Source organism: Kogia breviceps, chromosome 5 (assembly GCF_026419965.1).
Source record: "Kogia breviceps isolate mKogBre1 chromosome 5, mKogBre1 haplotype 1, whole genome shotgun sequence".
Classification (NCBI taxonomy): Eukaryota; Metazoa; Chordata; class Mammalia; order Artiodactyla; family Physeteridae; genus Kogia; species Kogia breviceps.
Window position 1 is genome coordinate 46,686,822 of NC_081314.1, and position 20,529 is coordinate 46,707,350.

At 37.6% G+C, this 20,529-nt stretch overlaps 1 protein-coding gene across 6 annotated transcripts in view; it reads right to left on the minus strand.

Moving 5' to 3' along the window:
* Positions 1–437: 437 nt before the first annotated feature.
* Positions 438–20,529, minus strand: part of SPTSSB (serine palmitoyltransferase small subunit B) — a 33,764-nt gene continuing 13,672 nt past the window's right edge. For 4 of the 6 annotated variants that reach the window (XM_059063618.2, XM_059063619.2, XM_059063617.2 and 1 more), the window contains one exon: positions 438–1,779. In XM_059063618.2, coding sequence (XP_058919601.1) covers positions 1,517–1,747 — 231 coding nt within the window. In that variant the 5' untranslated portion in view covers positions 1,748–1,779 and the 3' untranslated portion in view covers positions 438–1,516. Of the gene's footprint in view, positions 1,780–6,072; positions 6,190–20,529 lie in introns of all 6 variants that reach the window. The other 2 variants (XM_067033938.1, XM_067033936.1) reach the window with 1 other exon arrangement.

Below are 20,529 nucleotides of genomic sequence, written 5' to 3' on the forward strand. Positions count from 1 at the left end.
TGTAACTGGGAGACCTTAATACCTACTTCAACATGTAAAACATGTCCACCATGGAGAAGACTCTTGATAAATATATCAATAGTTTTACCCTACCGTCATAAGATCAGTTACCATCTTGGATCACTAAGAAATGATGTTTTCAGAGAAATATGGATGTAAGCACCTAGATATTTAGTGCAATAGGAGAAAAAAGCAAATCTGAAGGTGGATATTTTATTTATAAAATTAAACCTAATTTATTTTGCAAAAATCAACACATACATGTTCAGATCTGGTTTATCTTCAAAACACGTGTTTTTGTTTTTTAACAAACATGCAAGCTAATTTGACATGCCAAACATTTGTCTCTTTAGCTCTCCTTGGAAAAATTTTTTTTCATAACACAAACAAGGGTGCAAATATTGTCCAAAAACTATTTACATTTTTACCCTCCAGAATTACTAACATTAAGATTTATTGAGAGGAAAGAAAAACTGCAAGGTTTTGCCTTTGGCATTCACATTTAATTCAGCAGTATAATTAAAAACTTGTATTTGTTTTCAAGATAAACACTTTGAAGGAAATTTAATAAATCTTGGTTTTGCTCTGCAAAGGAGCCACTGTATCAAAACATTTAACTGGAGCTGTCGAGTTCCTGCTGGTAGAATATTACTTCCAGCCTATTTATTAGCTTTTCTTCCTGTAGCCCAATATATGATTCCTCCCACCCCACCCCTCCACTGAGTGAAAGCACAGAAAGGATGCAGTTTCTTGTCTCTTTTCCCCCAGCATCATGCAAGGCAAGGCAGCATCACAAGTCACAGTATCTGAATTTACTTTGATTGTATATTTTTTCTTACACTTAAAATGATTTTGTATTATAATACTTACTGAGTCATCTAAAATCAACATTGTTGATTTTAAACTGTTATAAAGCCAGACTTTTAGAGGCATTTGAAACAATTCATGAACCACGTCTGAAAGGAAATAATTACCTTCAACCTATTCTTTTGCGCTTGAAGTAAAAGAATTTTAGGAATCAGCAGATTACTAGAATATAAGACTTTAGGGGGTCTATATAATTTATTCAGATCTTTTTGTATATTGTAAACAAGGATAGGATACTTTTGACAGTAGTGTATGAACAAATTTTTAAAAAATATATCCTTCACTATAGAATAGGTATCAAGAGAGCATTTTAAATATGATTCTAATAGGTCTCTTATGAGCCTACTTCCCAGAAAAAGTTTATATGAAATTTCCCAATTAAAAACAAAATCTAATGTCATAGATTTAAGCTGAGAGAATATGGTATGTGAGGTAAGGTCATTGTGTTATCTATAGTCTGATGCACAATGTAGCATGTACAAAAGAAACTAAAGACATCTATCTCAAATTTCAGGCAGGATATAAGAGTGCGTAGAGAGGAGAGAGCTTTTCAGGTGAGATAGTGAAAGAAGCTACAGTATTCACCTAAATTAATACATTGTAAGCAACGTACACATATGTAATGCCAGTTCACAGGATACAAACAAGATCAATTAGAAATTGTACTGTGATAGCCACACATTTTGGAGAAAAATTCCCAAGCCAGGCGAATGTGGATTGGGATAAAAACATAGGCGGTGTATACCACCATAGCAAAAATGGTTAGTAAGATGGTATTGAACATGGATCGCTCCCAGGGCTCCAAGACAGCACAGCAGCTAATGATTTGGTATTGATAGTAGAGCCAGGAGAAATAGTCCTTCACACGTTTGAAATCCATGGCTGGTTCCTTCAAGCTGCAGAAAGTCTGTCCTGTTAAAAAAGGTAACAGATTAGAAGAAAAAAAAATAAGGCACTAAAGACAGAATCTCCTGATATTTTCATGATCTCAGCATGTCAAAAATTTTCAAAGAATGTTAATGATCATTGAGTTAATTACTAATAGAAATATTATATGGAAATAATAACAACATATTAATCATAGGAGTTAATATTGCCATTACTACTAATAATTACTACTAGAATGAGTAGCAATAATATTATTAACAGTGACATTTATCTAAAAATAATTGCTAGTAATAACTCTAGTGATAATAATATCTACAGTTGAGGCTAACCACATTTTCTTTAGCCTTGTACATTTAGAGAGATAAATGTGAGTTTTCTATTTCCTGCATCATATATTCTGGTAGAAGATTAAAGAATAGTGTGCAGAAAAGAGTTAATATAGCAAACCTGAGGCTGCTATTTTTAGAAGGGTCCTTGGCTGGCATCTGGGAACTTGGCTTTTGGAATGTTCTTTCTGTTCCCTAATGGATAAGGATGATTCACTATGCCTAGACTGTGCAAACACTGTAATTTATGGTGAATACCTGCTTTATTCTGGGAGTCTGGAATTTTTGTAATTGTCAGGCAAAAAGTGTCCGTGTGAGCAGCCCCAATAAAAACCTTGGTGCTGAGTCTCTAATGGGTTTCCCTGAGCAGAAACATTGACATGTATCACTGCACTTTTTGCTGGTAAAGAAAGAAGCACACTTGGTGTGTCCACTCATGGGAGGGAGAGAACATCTGAAGCCTATAAATGGATTTCTTCAGACTCCAACCGTGTTTGTCTTCCTGACTGATCCTGTTGTATATCTTTTTGCTATAATAAACCTTAGATGTGAGTGTGAATATATGTTGAGTCCTGTGAGTCTTTCTAGTGAGGCACTGGACATATGGATGGTCTTGGGACCTCTGAAACAAAGGTGAAGCCCAAAGTGTACCTTTGGGTGGTCATTTGGTTTTTGGGTAGAGAGCTTATGGAAACCATATAAAAATGTTTTGTTGGCCCTCAGATAGGATCACAGTTAAAACTACGTGGAAAACCTCCTAGAAGAAAGGGCATCTATCTTTTTTTTTTTTTGATATACCAATTTTTATTTATTCATTCATTTCTTAAAGATTCTTGGGAAGATTTTGCAGACACTCAGAGACATGGTGGGTGTCCTTGGGGAGACAAGCTGACCTGTACCTGTTGTGCTTACTCCTAGGAGTATCATGGTGCTACATCATCTAAGTCCACCTTGATAACTTTTATTATTCAAATCACAGTTAAATATTTTTGAAGATCATTCCTGTGTTCTGACCCGAATGTATCTCTCTTTTATTTGATTCTCTTTTGAGTAAAAGCAAGATGTTTTTGCTCCATAAGACCATGGACTCAGGCTATGGGGAGACTCTCGTGATCCTAATGCCTGGCACAAAGACTGTCATCAGTAAATATTTGTTGAACAAATGAGTAAATGAATGAATGACAAGTAACCAACTTAAAAAAATAATTATAGATGACACAGTCCCAACCTAAGTGGGATACGGTAGGCTATTGCTGACTTTCAATAACTTGGCTTTGATAGTAAGCAACCCTTTCTGACAAGGAAAATTTCCACAAAAACTTAAAGTGGGAAAGTCTCTGTGTTACCATGTCATGATTATTTGTAATAATGGCCAGAGTAATCCAGATAAGTAGATAATACATTTACTTAGTCTCCTAGAAACCAGAGTGGAGACGAAGTAATTGGATTTGAATGGTTTGTCCTGGCAGGTGGACTTCAGTGAGAAGTTACCTCCAATGTTTTATTTCACTCCTAACTCTGGTTGCAGAGAAAGAGCAAAGGTCAAAGGTTTAAGAGAAAATGAGTGACAGAAGAAGTGGTAATTTCAGTGAACAATATTATCCAAGCAACCAAGACTTTCCACTGATAGGCTGAAAGAGAGAAATTAGGAGGTATCCCTATTTGAGCTTTTAGGCTGTCCCATGAGACAACTGTATATTTCTGTATATTTTATACAGTTGTCTGTATATTCTACAGACAACTGTAGATTTAATTTTTAAAAATCTTATTGATGGATATATCCACACTTGCTCCTCTTCATTACCTAGACAGAGTTTGGGGTGGTGCCAGGTAACTGATCAGAAGCGTGAGAGTCCATTCACCAGGTATGAAGTTCCAGACTGTGCTGGATGAAGGTGGGAGAATGATGGCTCAGACAGGCCCAGACCCACCCCTTAGAAAGCTTGGTCCAGTTGGGAAGACGGGTAGCAATCAAATAATGTATACAAATATATAATTATCTACTATATTATGCCCTAAAGGGCAAGAGCAATGTATAAGGGGCTGTGGGAAACCTAATCCAGTCTGAGTATGTCTCTGAGGAAGAGATATTTGAGATAAAATCCAGGAGATGATTGTGAATCTAACAGATAAAATGAGTAGTCAGATGGGGAGAATGGACAAGACATAGGGATCAACTTGTGTTTGTGCAAAGGTTAGAGGTGGGAAGGAGCTTGATAGGTGGTCAAAGGAATGACCAGAGTGAGGCCAAGTGCCCTAGGACCTAGCTGAGTGGGCAAAATATTTTGGCTTGATCCTATGAGTGAGGGGGCTCCAAAGGTTTTTAACAGGGGAATGCTGCGGTGGGTTTGAGAGGATGAGCCTTTAAGATCATATGGACATGTTGCCTTCCCTGCGTTCTAAAGCCAAACTGAAATGATTTTGAATACCAATCATGTCAGTAAATCTATGCCTCTGCTGTCTCATGGGTGTTACTCATTCAGAATCAACCATATACTGAAAATCTGTTTAAAATATTCTCAATTTTCTTTTTACTTTTATAAATGAGATAAATTACTCATTTAGAAACATCATTGACTTTTTCTCTATATATTTTAGCTTTTAAAAATTTACTAATTAACTGCCTGGCCATTGCTTTCTCTTCAAAAATGAAATTTCTTGCTTGAGCAGCCCCAGTGGACACCTGGACTGCAGCCTTGTGAGGGACCCTGAGCCAGAGGCACTAAGCTAAGTTGTGCCCAGATTTCTGAGCCGTAGAAACTGTGAGGTGGTCAGCGTTCATTGTGTAAAGCTGTAAAAGTCAGTCAATGAAGGAAATGACAGCTCTAAAGCATACCAACATGCATTACACCAAAGCTGGATACCTGGTAAGAACTTGGTCACATATTGCTAACAATTTAAAGAATTAAGATTAAAAATTTATTTTCTTGTCCATTTCTACAGTGTACTGGATCATTTCCCAGCCCTCTCAGTAGTCAGCTCTGACAGGTAAAAAGTACTTTATTGTCACATCTCACTTCAGTCTCATGAAGTAAAAGAGTCAATAAAAAGCATTGATATCCCCCTTTTCTTTGATTCTTTTTCCCCTTATTAATGAAAAGCAATTTTAAAGATTATCTATTCATTGTTTCTGATGAAAAGGTGAGAAGAGAGTTGGTTATTATTGGTAAATCATCTGCTACAACCTATTGTTAGAATATGTACTATATTTAGGTTCTGGATTTGCTTCAGTAATATGTTTTACTTCCTTTTGAGTCCATTTTTAAGTCTCCTATGGCAGGGGTCCCCAACCCCTGGGCTGTGGGCCACTACCGGTCTGTGGCCTTTTAGGAACGAGGCCGTACAGCAGGAGGTGAGCAGCAGGCAAGCTGCCGCTCCCCACCACTCCCCATCGCTCCCCACTGCTCACATTCCTGCCTGAACCATCCCTCCCCTACCCCCACCCCCGGGAAAAATTGTCTTCCATGAGACCGGTCCCTGGTGCCACAAAGGTTGCGGACTGCTGTGCTATGGGATAACATGGAAGATTTAAGACAACCACTTTAGACAATTTAAGATGAGTGATGTGGGAAGGAGAATTCATTCATTCATTAAATAAGGGCATTTTGAGTACTACTATGTGGTTTTCTCTTAGTAGTAACAGCTTTAGAAGGAATCTTCCAAAGTGGCATTGCAGACAGGAGATGCTCTTCTAGGCAGCAGCAAACTGGACCATGTAACAAACATGCAGTGACGAGGGGCCAGGAATGAGCACTAAATAGGGGGAAAGGGCATGGAAAAATGTTAAGGAGGAAGCTAGGAAAAGAGGCTGAATTTGAGAAATAAGATGACAAAAATGGCATGAAATTAATTATTCACAGGTAACCTAGAACTAGATGACAGCAAACATCTTAATGTCTTAATCTTTCATAATCAAATGTGAAATTAACTTGCCCTTAAAGACCTGATGGCATATCCCAGTAAAGCTAAACAAGAGACTTAAAATGCTTACTTTATTCAAGCACATTGTGGTATGTCTTCAGTGGTACAGTGGCCTGGATGGGTTTGACTCTTAACAGCTGAAGCTGTGTGGTGATGCCTCCAGGTGACTGGGGAGGGTTGTGAGCCCCTGTGGGACACAAAGCGGGTGAAGCTCTCTGTAAAAAGTAGGGGTGAGACAAGGGCCAGCATTGTTACCTGGAGGGATGGATACTAAGGCCTGAGGAAAGGCTTTTTCTGGGTCATTCTTTGTTTGCTTGTTTGTTTGTTTTTTGCGATACGCGGGCCTCTCACTGTTGTGGCCTCTCCCGTTGCGGAGCACAGGCTCCAGATGTGCAGACTCAGCGGCCATGGCTCACGGGCCCAGCCGCTTCGCGGCATGTGGGATCCTCCCAGACCGGAGCATGAACCCGTGTCCCCTGCATTGGCAGGCAGACTCTCAACCACTGCGCCACCAGGGAAGCCTTGCTTGTTTGTTTTTTAATGTTCCTTTTTTTCTATTGATGTAGAGTTAACTTACAATGTTGTGTTAGTTTCAGGTGTACAGCATGGTGATTCAATTTATATATGTGTGTGTGTATTCTTTTTTAGATTCTTTTATAGGTTATTACAAAGTATTGAAAATATTGAGTGCTGTACTATACAGTAGGTCCTTGTTGGTTATCTATTTTACATATATAGTAGTGTGTATATGTTAATCCCAACCTCTTAATTTATCCCTCCCCACCCCCTTTCCCCTTTGGTAACCATAAGTGTGGTATATATATATATATATATATATATATATATATATATATATATATATATATATACCACAACCAAACTATATATACAATGGAATGTTACTCAGCCATAAAAAAGAATGAAATAATGCCATTTGCAGCAACATGGATGGACCTAGAGAATATCATACTAAGTGAAGTAAGTCAGACAAAGACAAATATCATATGTCACTTATGTGGAATCTGACAAAAGGATAAAAATGAACTTATTTGCAAAACAGAAATAGACCCACAGACATGGGCCATTGTTTTAAACACAAGATAACATCTTCTTCAAGAGGATCCATGTAGTACCACATTCTAAGATGCTTAATGGATTTGATTTATCAGGATTTCTCTTGTAATAATAACAGAAACAATTTCTGTTTTCATAGGATTATCTGTAGCTTAGAAAGTGCTTTTTATTGCATTTTCATAATGGGTTTGGGACTAAGGACAGGCATTGGTTCAAGTTCTGACTTCTCCACTTGCTGGGTATGTGACCTTGGCCTAGTTACTTAAGTGTTCTGGGCCTCAAGTTCCTCATCTGTAAATGGAAATAATAATCCTTTCTGTTTAAGGTTGCTGTGAGGATTAGCAAAAATGCAAGCAAAGCATCAATTAAAGGGATTTGTATATGGAGGAAATACATAGATAGGAAGATGGAATCTAACTGGTGAAAGGCTTTCCCCTCTCCCCCCACTTCCTTTTATTTATTAAAAATAGTTATTACCATGCTGGTAATCACACCAGGAACTGGAGATACCATGGTGACTGAGACAGTCATGGCCATTGCCCCCAAGGATCATCATTCAGCTGGATATATTCCACAAATATTTATTTTAGACAATATTTACCACATGTATTAGGTAGCTAAAGTGGAATCCTAGAATGTTAGCAGCTGGATGGACTGTAGAATCCCCTAGACCCAATCACTCATTTTAAAGAAAAGTACCAAGACTATGAGGCTAACATTAAATTGATATTAAATTGGTTGACATCAAATTGGTTTGTCAAACTGAATTAAAGTGACTGGACTATTCCAGGTGGTGAATACCCTGTGTTTTGTGAATTGACATTGGATGATAGAAGCAAAAATTCCAATGGAGGTTTTCTGTGGTCTTCAAAGTTGATCAAGGACATTGAAATCAAGTGTGTAGGTATCTGGAAGACTTCAGCCTCACCCTCTCTCAGTTTCCCCAGGCTCTACTCTTCTTTTACTCAAGACTCTTTCCTGAAATCCCACTGTTCAGATTCTCCTCTAGTCAAATGAAGGTCTGGCAAAGTCTTCATTTATTGAAAATGTTACTGGGAACTGGCAAAGGCTAAGGTTCTTGATAGTAGTGTGAAACTTAGCATGGATAAAAGACCCGAATAAGAGTTTTGCCAGGTTGAGGGGAGAAACAGGAGGGAAGGAAGAGATTCTTAGAGAAGGATTATGAGAGTCTTGGGAACCAGAATGAGAGAGTGATTTCTAAAGGGAACCCAGTGAATGAATGGGGACACTGACAGTAGAAAACCGTGAGGACTTGGAATTCCCCTAAGAAGTTATCTCATAATTGATTGGAGAGTAAGTGGCTATTTTTTTATTTCTGAATGTCACTAAATGTATTTTTCTCTCACTAGATATGTGTACAGTGGGGAAAAGTAAAGTTTAATCTCCTCTTTCACAATGAGAAGGAGAATTCCAGGGACTTGTGATCCACATTACTCAGGGGCAAGCCTTTCTTCTGGCCTGAACAGAGAAGAAGGTTAGAATAAATAGAGCAATAAAAAAACCCACATGCTCCCATGAACCCATGTATATGAGTCATGAAATAAGAACGCTGTAAAAGGGAACGTGCGGGGCGGTGGCCAAAGTAGAGGCTGGGCTTGCCCAGGAGGCTTTTTGGTTTTGGTTCTCTCCATGGTAACAGGCGTGGTAAAAAGTTAGGCAACCACAGTGAAAGATGAGTAGCAGATGATTTGTTAGGGTGGCATTTTCCTTGGGAATACTGCAAAAGACTTCATCCTGCAGCCCTCCTCTGCCTAAAGAAAGTACTCCAAATTATTGGATTTTCTAAGGAAGGGATTTCCCTTTCTAAACATTAGCTAAAAATGAACCTTCCCTCCAGAGGAGGGGAAAAAGACTCTACACATTTTGGTTTAAATTTCCTTCTAAAATGTCAGAATCCAGGGCTGAAGAGAAAAGTCAGAAGGATTTGCAATTGAATTTGGGTTAACTCCTTCTCAACTTATTTTGGAATTCTACGTCAATCACCCAGCTTTTTTTGTGCTTCATATTTGGAACTTGAAAACCTGAGAAGGGGAAAAAGTATCCTGCCTGCTGCTGCAGAGATGCTGTATCTAAAAAAGAGACTGTGTCTGTACTCGGAAGTAGCTTTCTTTGGAGAGAACTCAATAGATTTACTCAAGTTCAAGGCTTCCTTTAATTAAGTAATTCATTTAAAGAAGGAGCAGAGTGATGTCCTTCCAAAGAGTACAGTGTGAAAAAGGGTGATAAAAACGAGTAAATTTACAATGGAGGAGACTGATAAGCGCTACCTCAGCCAGCTGATCAGGGCCACTGTCAACAGTGATAACTCATGTTGGTAGTATGTATCCATGATATGATGGCATGAAAATGGTACTTTACTTCTGTGGTCTTCCTCCCCCAAACCCACAACCTCAGTCTAATAATGAGAAAAAACATCAGACCAATTTTAACAGAAGAGCATCTTTAAAACTACCTGACCTTAAATTCTCCTAGTACCTAAAACTCTCAAGATCATCAGAAACAAGCAAAGTATGAAAAATTATCACAGCCCAAAGGAGCCTAAGGAAACATGACAATTAAATGTAATGTGTAATGGATGGAATCCTGAAACAGAAAAAGGATTTTAGGTAAAAACTAAGTAAATTTGTGTAATATATTGGCTTTAATAATAGCATATCAACATTGGCTCATTAATTGTGTCATACTAATGTAAGATGTTAATAGCAGAAACTGGGTGCAGGGTATATGGTAATTTGCTGTATTATCACCTCAATTTTTTCATGAGTCTAAAAATGTTCTAAACAATAAAGTCTATTAAATTTTTTTGAAGGCAAAAAAATAATTAGGAAAGTCTTGAAAGGTCCAGAGATACCCTTATTCCAAACTCCAATGAACTTTGCTTATGCTGTTCTGCCTTTCTGGAAAACTCTTCCTTATAACTTTGAACATAATTAAATAATAGTCTTCCATAAAGGACTGGCTTTCAAATATTTTCAAACACAATAGAGATGAAAAGTACATTTTACTTTTGATCCAGGGTACATACACATACACATACCTGAAATAAACATCTCTCAAAATAATACTCTACATGCTGATATTTTATTTCTTATTCCATTCTATTCCATTGTTTCATTCTGCTGTGTTCTATGTTGTCTTCATCCATTCTATTCCATTGTTTCATTCTGCTGTGTTCTATGTTGTCTTCATTCATTACAAAATACCAATTGTGAGCTACCATATCGATTTCTTAACCCACCAATTGCAACCTGCAGTTGGAAAAACCCACCTTTAAGGCTTATCTCAGCTGCTAGCTTCTCCAAGATGTCTCTGCATTGTCCAGTTTGGCAAGCACTAGTCACATGTGGCAATTTAAATTTTTTGTGCTCATTAGCCACATGTGGCTTGTGGCTACCATATTGGACAGCACAGATATAGAATATTCCCATCACTGCAGAAAATTTTATTGGGCAGTGCTGTGGACTCTCTCCATCCCTCACTTGGACTAATGAAATAGCCTACCAACTTGTCTCCTTTTCACCTTACGATCTTCCATGCTGCTACTGCAATTAACTTTCTAAAATTACAGATTAATTTTTCTGCTTGAAATACTTCATTGGCTCTCCATTTCCTATGAAATGAAACATTCATGTACGACCCTTCACAGTTTGATCCCTCCACCTCTTCTGCAACATCTCTGAACTCTCCTGCTAAATGCCATTCACTCTTAAGCTTCCATGTTTTAGTTCATCCTCTTTTCTTTTCTAGAAATATTTTTGTGCCCCTCTTCTTTTAGATAAAATCCTATTAATTTTCAAGACATAGCTTCTATGTTCTCTCTTCTACGAAACACTCTCAGGAGACCACTCTTCCCAAGGAATGTATATTGCTTTCTTTTATGGGTTACCATTGTAGCTTTTTTTTTTTTTTTTTTTTTTATTCTTCCTATAGTTCAACTCTTTTTAAAAATTTTTTATTTTTTAACATTTTTATTTGAGTATAACTGTTTTACAATAGTGTGTTAGTTTCTCTTTTACAACAAAGTGAATCAGTTATACATATACATATGTTCCCATAACTCTTCCCTCTTTTGTCACCCTCCCTCCCACCCTCCCTATCCCACCCCTCTAGGTGGTCACTAAGTACAGAGTGAAATCCCTGTGCTATGCTGTAGCTTCCCACTAGCTATCTAATTTACATTTGGTAGTGTGTATATGTCCCTGCCACTCTCTCACATCGTCACAGCTTACCCTTCCCCCTCCCCATATCCTCAAGTCCATGCTCTAGTAGGTCTGTGTTTTATTCCCATCCTACCACTAATCTCTTCATGACTTTTTTTTTTTTTTTTAGATTCCATATATATGTGTTAGCATACGGTATTTGTTTTTAACCTTCTGACTTACTTCACTCTGTATGACAGATTCCAGGTCTATCCACCTCATTACAAATAACTCAGTTTCATTTCTTTTTATGGCTGAGTAATATTCCATTGTATATATGTGCCACATCTTCCTTATCCATTCATCTGTTGATGGACACTTAGGTTGCTTCCATGTCCTGGCTATCGTAAATAGAGCTGCAATAAACATTTTGGTACATGACTCTTTTTGAATTATGGTTTTCTCAGGGTATATGCCCAGTAGTGGGATTGCTGGGTCATATGGTAGTTCTATTTGTAGTTTTTTAAGGAACCTCCATACTGTTCTCCATAGTGGCTGTATCATTTTACATTCCCACCAGCAGTGCAAGAGTGTTCCCTTTTCTCCACACCCTCTCCAGCATTTATTGTTTCTAGAGTTTTTGATGATGGCCAATCTGGCCGGTGTGAGATGATATCTCATTGTAGTTTTGATTTGCATTTCTCTAATGATTAATGATGTTGAGCATTCTTTCATGTGTTTGTTGGCTATCTGTATATCTTCTTTGGAGAAATGTCTATTTAGTTCTTCTGCCCATTTTTGGATTGGGCTGTTTGTTTTTTTGTTATTGAGCTGCATGAGTTGCTTATAAATTTTGGAGATTAATCCTTTGTCAGTTGCTTCATTTGCAAATATTTTCTCCCATTCTGAGGGTTGTCTTTTGGTCTTGTTTATGGTATCCTTTGCTGTGCAAAAGCTTTTAAGTTTCATTAGATCCCATTTGTTTATTTTTGTTTTTATTTCCATTTCTCTAGGAGATGGGTCAAAAAGGATCTTGCTGTGATTGATGTCATAGAGTGTTCTGCCTATGTTTTCCTCTAAGAGTTTGATAGTGTCTGGCCTTACGTTTAGGTCTTTAACCCATTTTGAGTTTATTTTTGTGTATGGTGTTAGGGAGTGTTCTAATTTCATACTTCTACAGGTAGCTGTCCAGTTTTCCCAGCACCACTTATTGAAGAGGCTGTCTTTTCTCCAATGTATATTCTTGCCTCCTTTATCAAAGATAAGGTGACCATATGTGTGTGGGTTTATCTCTGGGCTTTCTATCCTGTTCCATTGATCTATATTTCTGTTTTTGTGCCAGTACCATACTGTCTTGATTACTGTGGCCTTGTAGTATAGTCTGAAGTCAGGGAGCCTGATTCCTCCAGCTCCATTTTTTGTTCTCAAGATTGCTTTGGCTATTCGGGGTCTTTTGTGTTTCCATACAAATTGTGAAATCCTTTTTTCTAGTTCTGTAAAAAATGCCAGTGGTAATTTGATAGGGATTGCATTGAATCTGTATATTGCTTTGTGTAATACAGTCATTTTCACTATGTTGATTCTTCCAATCCAAGAACATGGTATATTTCTCCACCTATTTGTATCATCTTTAATTTCTTTCATCAGTGTCTTATAGTTTTCTGCATACAAGTTTTTTGTCTCCTTAGGTAGGTTTATTCCTAGATATTTTATTCTTTTTGTTGCAATGGTAAATGGGAGTGTTTTCTTAATTTCATTCTCAGATTTTTCATCATTAGTGTATAAGAATGCCAGAGATTTCTGTGCATTAACTTTGTATCCTGCTACTTTACCAAATTCATTGATTAGTTCTAGTAGTTTTCTGGTAGCGTCCTTAGTATTCTCTATGTATAGTATCATGTCATCTGCAAACAGTGACAGCTTTACTTCTTCTTTTCCTATTTGGATTCCTTTTATTTCTTTATTTTCTCTGATTGCTGTGGCTAGAACTTCCAAAACTATGTTGAATAAGAGTGGTGAGAGTGGGCAACCTTGTCTTGTTCCTGATCTTAGTGGAAATGGTTTCAGTTTTTCACCATTGAGAACAATGCTGGCTGTGGGTTTGTCATATATGGCCTTTATTATATTGAGGAAAGTTCCCTCTATGCCTACTTTCTGCAGGGTTTTTATCATAAATGGGTGTTGAATTTTGTCAAAAGCTTTCTCTGCATCTATTGAGATGATCATATGGTTTTTCTCCTTCAGTTTGTTGATATGGTGTATCACGTTGATTGATTTGCGTATATTGAAGAATCCTTGCATTCCTGGAATAAACCCCACTTGATCATGGTGTATGATCCTTTTAATGTGCTGTTGGATTCTGTTTGCTAGTATTTTGTTGAGGATTTTTGCATCTATGTTCATCAGTGATATTGGCCTGTAGTTTTCTTTCTTTGTGACGTCTTTGTCTGGTTTTGGTATCAGGGTGATGGTGGCCTCGTAGAACGAGTTTGGGAGTGTTCCTCCCTCTGCTATGTTTTGGAAGAGTTTGAGAAGGATAGGTGTTAGCTCTTCTCTAAATGTTTGATAGAATTCGCCTGTGAAGCCATCTGGTCCTGGGCTTTTGTTTGTTGGAAGATTTTTAATCACAGTTTCAATTTCAGTGCTTGTGATTGGTCTGTTCATATTTTCTATTTCTTCCTGGTTCAGTCTTGGCAGGTTGTGCATTTCTAAGAATTTGTCCATTTCTTCCAGGTTGTCCATTTTATTGCCATAGAGTTGCTTGTAGTAATCTCTAATAATCTTTTGTATTTCTGCAGAGTCAGTTGTTACATCTCCTTTTTCATTTCTAATTCTATTGATTTGAGTCTTCTCCCTTTTTTTCTTGATGAGTCTGGCTAATGGTTTATCAATTTTATTTATCTTCTCAAAGAACCAGCTTTTACTTTTATTGATCTTTGCTATTGTTTCCTTCATTACTTTTTCATTAATTTCTGATCTGATCTTTATGATTTCTTTCCTTCTGCTAAATTTGGGGTTTTTTTGTTCTTCCTCCTCTAATTGCTTTAGGTGCAAAGTTAAGTTGTTTATTCGAGATGCTTCCTGTTTCTTAAGGTATGATTGTATTGCTATAAACTTCCCTCTTAGAACTGCTTTTGCTGTATCCCATAGGTTTTGGGTCGTCGTGTCTCCATTGTCATTTGTTTCTAAGTACTTTTTGATTTCCTCTTTGATTTCTTCAGTGATCACTTCGTTATTAAGTAGTGTATTGTTTAGCCTCCATGTGTTTGTATTTTTTACAGGTCTTTTCCTGTAATTGATATCTAGTCTCATTGCGTTGTGGTCAGAAAAGATACTTGATACGATTTCAATTTTCTTAAATTTGCCAAGGCTAGATTTGTGACCCAAGATATGATCTATCCTGGAGAATGTTCCATGGGCACTACCATTGTAGCTTTTATACTGTATTATAATTAGCCATGTACAGTGTTTCCCCATTAGACTAGGAGGTCTTTGAATACTGGGAATATGCCACGGTCATCTTTATATCCCCAGTACCTGGAATGTGGGATACTTATACACTGGCTGGTGGGCTGGTTGGCTGACTGAACTGTAAGGCTATAGAAGGTAGGGACCACACTTGTACTTATTGAATATTCCCATAGCACAATGTAGGGGTACATAAAAGGTACTTATGAATTCTCATTGTCTGCTTTCAGGCAATAAGTTTTAGATTGTTTTCTAAGTACTGTCAAATTCAGTACAATCTGTTTTTTTGTAGGATGAAAGGGAGCTGGTACTGATATGACAAATACATTTAAAGTTTCCAATACTGTTGAAAGTTCATGGACTCTGTGGGGGAATAAAAAGCACTTCTAAAGTGGTTTTAAATCCCATTAAAATGGTTTTTTACAAGGGCTTACTCTAGGTGAGTAAAAATTTAATATTGGTAGAAAAGTGGTTCTAATGGAAAAAAATCCCAGGATGAGAACATCTGGAGACCTGAATTCTATTACAGCTTTTTTTCCTCTTCACCTTTTTTTCTCTTTATTTCTCTTCATTCATTCATTCATTTTATTTTGTGTCCTTGGGCAAGTTCCAAAGTCTTTCTGGGTCACAGCTTCTCTGTGTAAAGTGAAGATAATTGATAATTGCTTCTAAGTCTGTCTCAGTGATATGGTAAGGAATGTGAGGATAGTTTGTGAGCTCTTTAGAAATATTTGTACGAGTCATAATGATAGTAATAGTAGTGTTTGTTGTTGTTCCTTGTGGATTGGTACAACTTTAAACTACTTGCAAGATTTTATTAAATTATAGAGTCAAAGAGTCTTCATAGAATATTCTATAACAGTTACCTCAGCAATGGAGTGCTTTGGATATTTTACAGGAAACAAAAAAACCCTCAGACCTTATTTGTTTGCTAAATGAACTTCCTGGTTCACTGAGAAATAATAACAAAACAACACATGTATATAACCCTTAACACAAACCACTATTTGAAAGACATTGCAATCTTTACACAAATCTTTAAATGCGTGCTGGGCAGGGCCACCACATTCCATTGTGTGGGCTGTGCACTGCACAAACTTGTGTCATGGTTCTTGGAGAACTGATTACAAACTGCTGCTTTATGTAAACACAATTTGATTCACAAAGATACAAATTTGTATGATTAAAGGAAAAACCTCACATTGTGTCTCTGTACGAATCAGACACAACAATAGTTTATTGGCTTCCCAGTTTCCAGATGTCTTGCTCTAAGTTTTCTATGGGTGACTGTAATGTTTTCTGTGTCTCACAGAAGGTTCTGTTCTTGCTTAACATTTTCCAGGGAATTTCCTTGTCATCTTAGAATACTCTCCAGTCACCCTTTGGCAAGCAATTCTTCATGCTGATACTGAGGTGAATATTGGAAGTCAGACCAGAAGTGATGGATTTGAAGTCCAAGTCTTTAGAGGGAGCTAAAAAAACCAACTTAAAAGTTTGTGATAAATCAAAGCCAGAGAAGCAAATCAAACAACCATGGGGCAGTTAAGGAACTTTCTTTATACATTCTTGAATAGCTTGCACAATTTATAGACTCCTCAAAGAGGAAAAAACAAACAATTGTAAGTCAAAGCATGCTTCTACCTTTAGGCAGCTAAGTTACCCAACGTTTTATAATATTAGAAGTGAGTTACTGAAATAGTATACTAAGAGGAAAAAGTCTCACCAACAATTTAGCCAAGTTGTTGTTGGTATGGTGTTGGTTTGAGGAACACACAAGAGTAGAGTGTTTTTGTGGAGATCTGAACCAACCTTTTGGCCTCCAATTTCCATTAACACCAACAAAAGCAGAACAACAGAAAACATGTACTTCTAGTCCAACTATCAGCTGAGGCCGCTGGGCATCACAGTGTGCGTTGAGTAACTGTAATTTCAAAGCAGTCCTTGTTGTTTGGCATTTTATGACAGACTCTAGAGGGATTTATGAATGAAGGACTTCTGGCTGGGAAAGGAAACTTGGAATTTGACTTTAACAGAAAATTTCATAATAGTTTAGGAAATACCAAATTCACGTTAGATCAATTTCAATGTTGTGTGGCTATCAAAAAGGAGATACATATAGTGAAATTAAAAATGAGAAGCACATAGGTTAATGCTGAGTAGATGTTATGAATAAGAAGAGAAACTTGTAATAGGAGATGACATATCTCGCCTTTTTCCTGGTGTCCTGTCATTGACTCATATAGAAACAGGGCAATGGGAATTCCCTGGTGGTCCAGTGGTTAGGACTCCGTGCTTTCACTGCCAAGGGCATGGGTTTAATCCTTGGTGGGGGAACTAAGACCCACAAGCCAGGCAGCCAAAAAAAAAAAAAAGAAACCGGAAAAGTATCCTTATTTATTCCTGCCAATTTGGGAGTAGAGAGTAAGGCTTCCAGGTCAAGATTCTAACTGTAATGTCATTTCCTAGGATGAACCTCTTTATTACTATTTTAGTTTTTGTAAAAAAAGAAAGAAAAACCCCATTATCCTAAGGAAAGAGGAAAGAATATAGCTTCTGGGTGGCTTTTTCCTTCTGCAGATATTGTTCCCAAGGGCTGCCAATTTGTATTTAGAAGTAAAAAGTGAACAGAGTTGCAACACTAACAGTGGACTTAAAGATGTTAATAACCGTTTAAATAGGATGATATATGTATACATATAGCTGATTCACTTTTTTATACAGCAGAAACTAACACAACATCATAAAGCAATTATACTCCAATAAAGATTAAAAAAAAAAATAGAAATGGAGAGAATAAAAGCAGACCAAAAGAAAAAGTCATTAAATGTATACACATGTTAAAGCGCATTATTCAAGATAGCCAAAAGCAACCCAAATGTCCATTGGCAGATGAATGGATAAACAAAATACAGTATATACATGCAATGGAATATTATTTATCTTTTAAAAGTAAGGCAATTCTGACACATGCTACAACATGGATGAACCTTGAGAATGTTATCCCAAGTGAAATAAGCCAGTCCTAAAAAGACAAATGCTGTATGATTTCACTTATCTGAGGTATCTGGAGTAGTCATCTCATAGAAACAAAGTAGAATAGTGGTTACCAGGGGCTGGAGAAAGGGAGAAATTGGGAGTTGTTCATTGGATGTGAAATTTCAGTTTTGCAAGATGAAAACATTCTGGAGACTGGTTGCACAACAATGTGAATATATTTAACACTACTGAGCTGTACAATTAAAAATGGCAAAGATGGTAAATTTTTATGTTATGTGTATTTTACCACAATTTAAGAATTTTAAATGTCAGTGAATAACTCTAAAAATTAAGAAGGACTGAAATTGAAAAATACACTTTAAAAATAGTCTGAACAATTTTTTTTAAAGTCATTAAAAGTCATTGAGAGTCTCAGGACTTCCCTGGTGGCTCAGTGGTTAAGAATCCGCCTGCCAATACAGGGGACATGGGTTCAAGCACTGGCGCAGGAAGATCCCACATGCTGTGGAGCAACTAAGCCCATGTGCCACAACAATTGAGCCCACATGCCACAACTACTGAAGCCCGTGCATCTAGAGCCCATGCTCCACAAGAGAAGTCACCGCAATGAGAAGTCTGCTCACTGCAACGAAGAGTAGCTCCTGCTCGCTGCAACTAGAGAAAGCCCGCATGCAGCAACAAAGACCCCAAAAAGCCAAAAATAAATAAATTAAAAACAAAAAAAGTCATTGAGAGTCTCAATTTGTAGTGGCGCATTACTAGTCTAGCAAAAATGCTTGGATGTACCATCCAAAACTAAGTAAATGAATAACCCCAAAGGTCTTCAAATAATAATTGTGAGGTTCCAGTTGGGGTTCCCTTCTTCTTGGCTTTCATGATATACGAGGAAAATTGGAAACTGATGAACTACAAATAACTTTCTGAGAGTAGTGTTGACCTGTTTAGGTTGATTTTTGGCATCAGTGAAATTCTCATAGTTTAATTCCCTATAGTACTTGTGGGAATTAAAATTCTGTGATATGCTTACCTGTTTTTGACAAGGATGTGAAATAAAGGGCTCATAAGATCCCAAAACCCAGAGTATTTAAAAGGAAGTAAGAGTGGAAAAGTGGCTAAATCGTTCGACTGAAACTACTTTTCTACTCTCATTACAAACCCCTTTCCTGGCAGCTATGTGCCATGTACGTCATAACAGTTCTGCCTTTCTCTTTTCTTCCCCAGCTCTTTGCCATCAAAACTACACTTTGGTAAAGGAAATACCTGCTTACTGTTTGTTCCTAAGGACTCAATTTTCTTAGAAGCTAGAAGCCTGAGCACAAAAAAATCAAGATTTTGTCTCATCCCTGCCTATTGTCATTAGATTTCATATGTCTTCAGAAATAGAAGACTTTTTTTCCCAAGAAAGAGTTTGAGGACGAGGAAGATGAGTTACCGCAATACTGATTTGTCAGAAGCATACCTGCTGAGCACTTGTTCCCAGTGTTCTGCCAAAGGAAATCCGGTTGCATAGGCAGCTGGTCAACCAAGACTCTTCCAATAGTATTTTCTAATACTAATTTTCTGAGTTGTGTTTTTTGCAGTTTTTTGGATAGCACTGAATAGATTTGCTCATAAAACTTTTTATTGTTTTTATTTTTCTGTTCTTCTTCCTCCTCCTCCTCCTCTTGCCCCTCTTCCTTCTCCTTCTCATTCTTCTGGCCTATTCTTTATTTCTTACTACATTGTCTGGAAGGCTTCTGGTGACGAGTTCAGTGTTTTTGGTGACCAGCAACATTGAACTGTCATGGGTGTGATTTTTTTTGTGACAATAGTAAGATAGCCTGTTGCTTTTTTACTGCCCTCAACTGACCTGCTTCTGCATCTCAGTTAATTCTGCTTTTAGGAAAGTGGGTGGAGAGCTAGCCCGACTCCAAGGGTCATGGAGATAGACACAGCACTGTTGAGGTGTTCTCTCTGCCAACCCCCAGATCAAGGGACATTTCCCTACTGGATTGGTTAGCATTCTAGGTCAGCTAGTTTCTGAGATGGGGCAGAGAGAGGTGAGAAGGGAAAGGCAGGAGTAATAGAGTTATGTCAAGACATGTCATTGCTTTTAGACAGTTAATTAGATTTTGCAATCTTGTACTTAGAAATGAGTTACTTAAGTGAGATAACAAGAGAAAAAAGTCTCAATGGCAACTTAGCCTAGTGGATTTCTCATTCTCCTGGGCAGAAAGGCATTGACATATTATGCTGGCTTCATTCTCTTTCACCTGCTCCCAGGTACATGGGTACCTGCATGCTTCTAATGAAAAATGGAAAAGGGCTGAGCTCCAAGATTATTCTTTTATTTTTTTTTTTGTTTTGTTTTTTTTTTTTTGTATGTGATATGCGGGCCTCTCACTGCTGTGGCCTCTCCCGTTGCGGAGCACAGACTCCGGACGCGCAGGCTCAGAGGCCATGGCTCACGGGCCCAGCCGCTCCGCGGCACGTGGGATCTTCCTGGACCGGGGCACGAACCCGTGTCCCCTGCATCGGCAGGCGGATTCTCAACCACTGCGCCACCAGGGAAGCCCCAAGATTATTCTTTTAAATGAGTAACAATTGTTCATTTCCTAAGAACTTTGTTGATTCTCAAGTAAATGTGGAGAAGGCTACTGGCAACTGGGCATATTAAGAAAAATATTTTCAACCAATAGATTTGAAACCAATTTAACTATATGCTCAAACTGGGTGAGATGAAATGTTCTTTGCCCTCTTTGAATAAATCTGGGTTTGTTTGTCAAGAATACCAGAGGAAATCTGCCAAGATAGAAAAATATTTGGGTTAAGATATTGTAGTAGGTTGA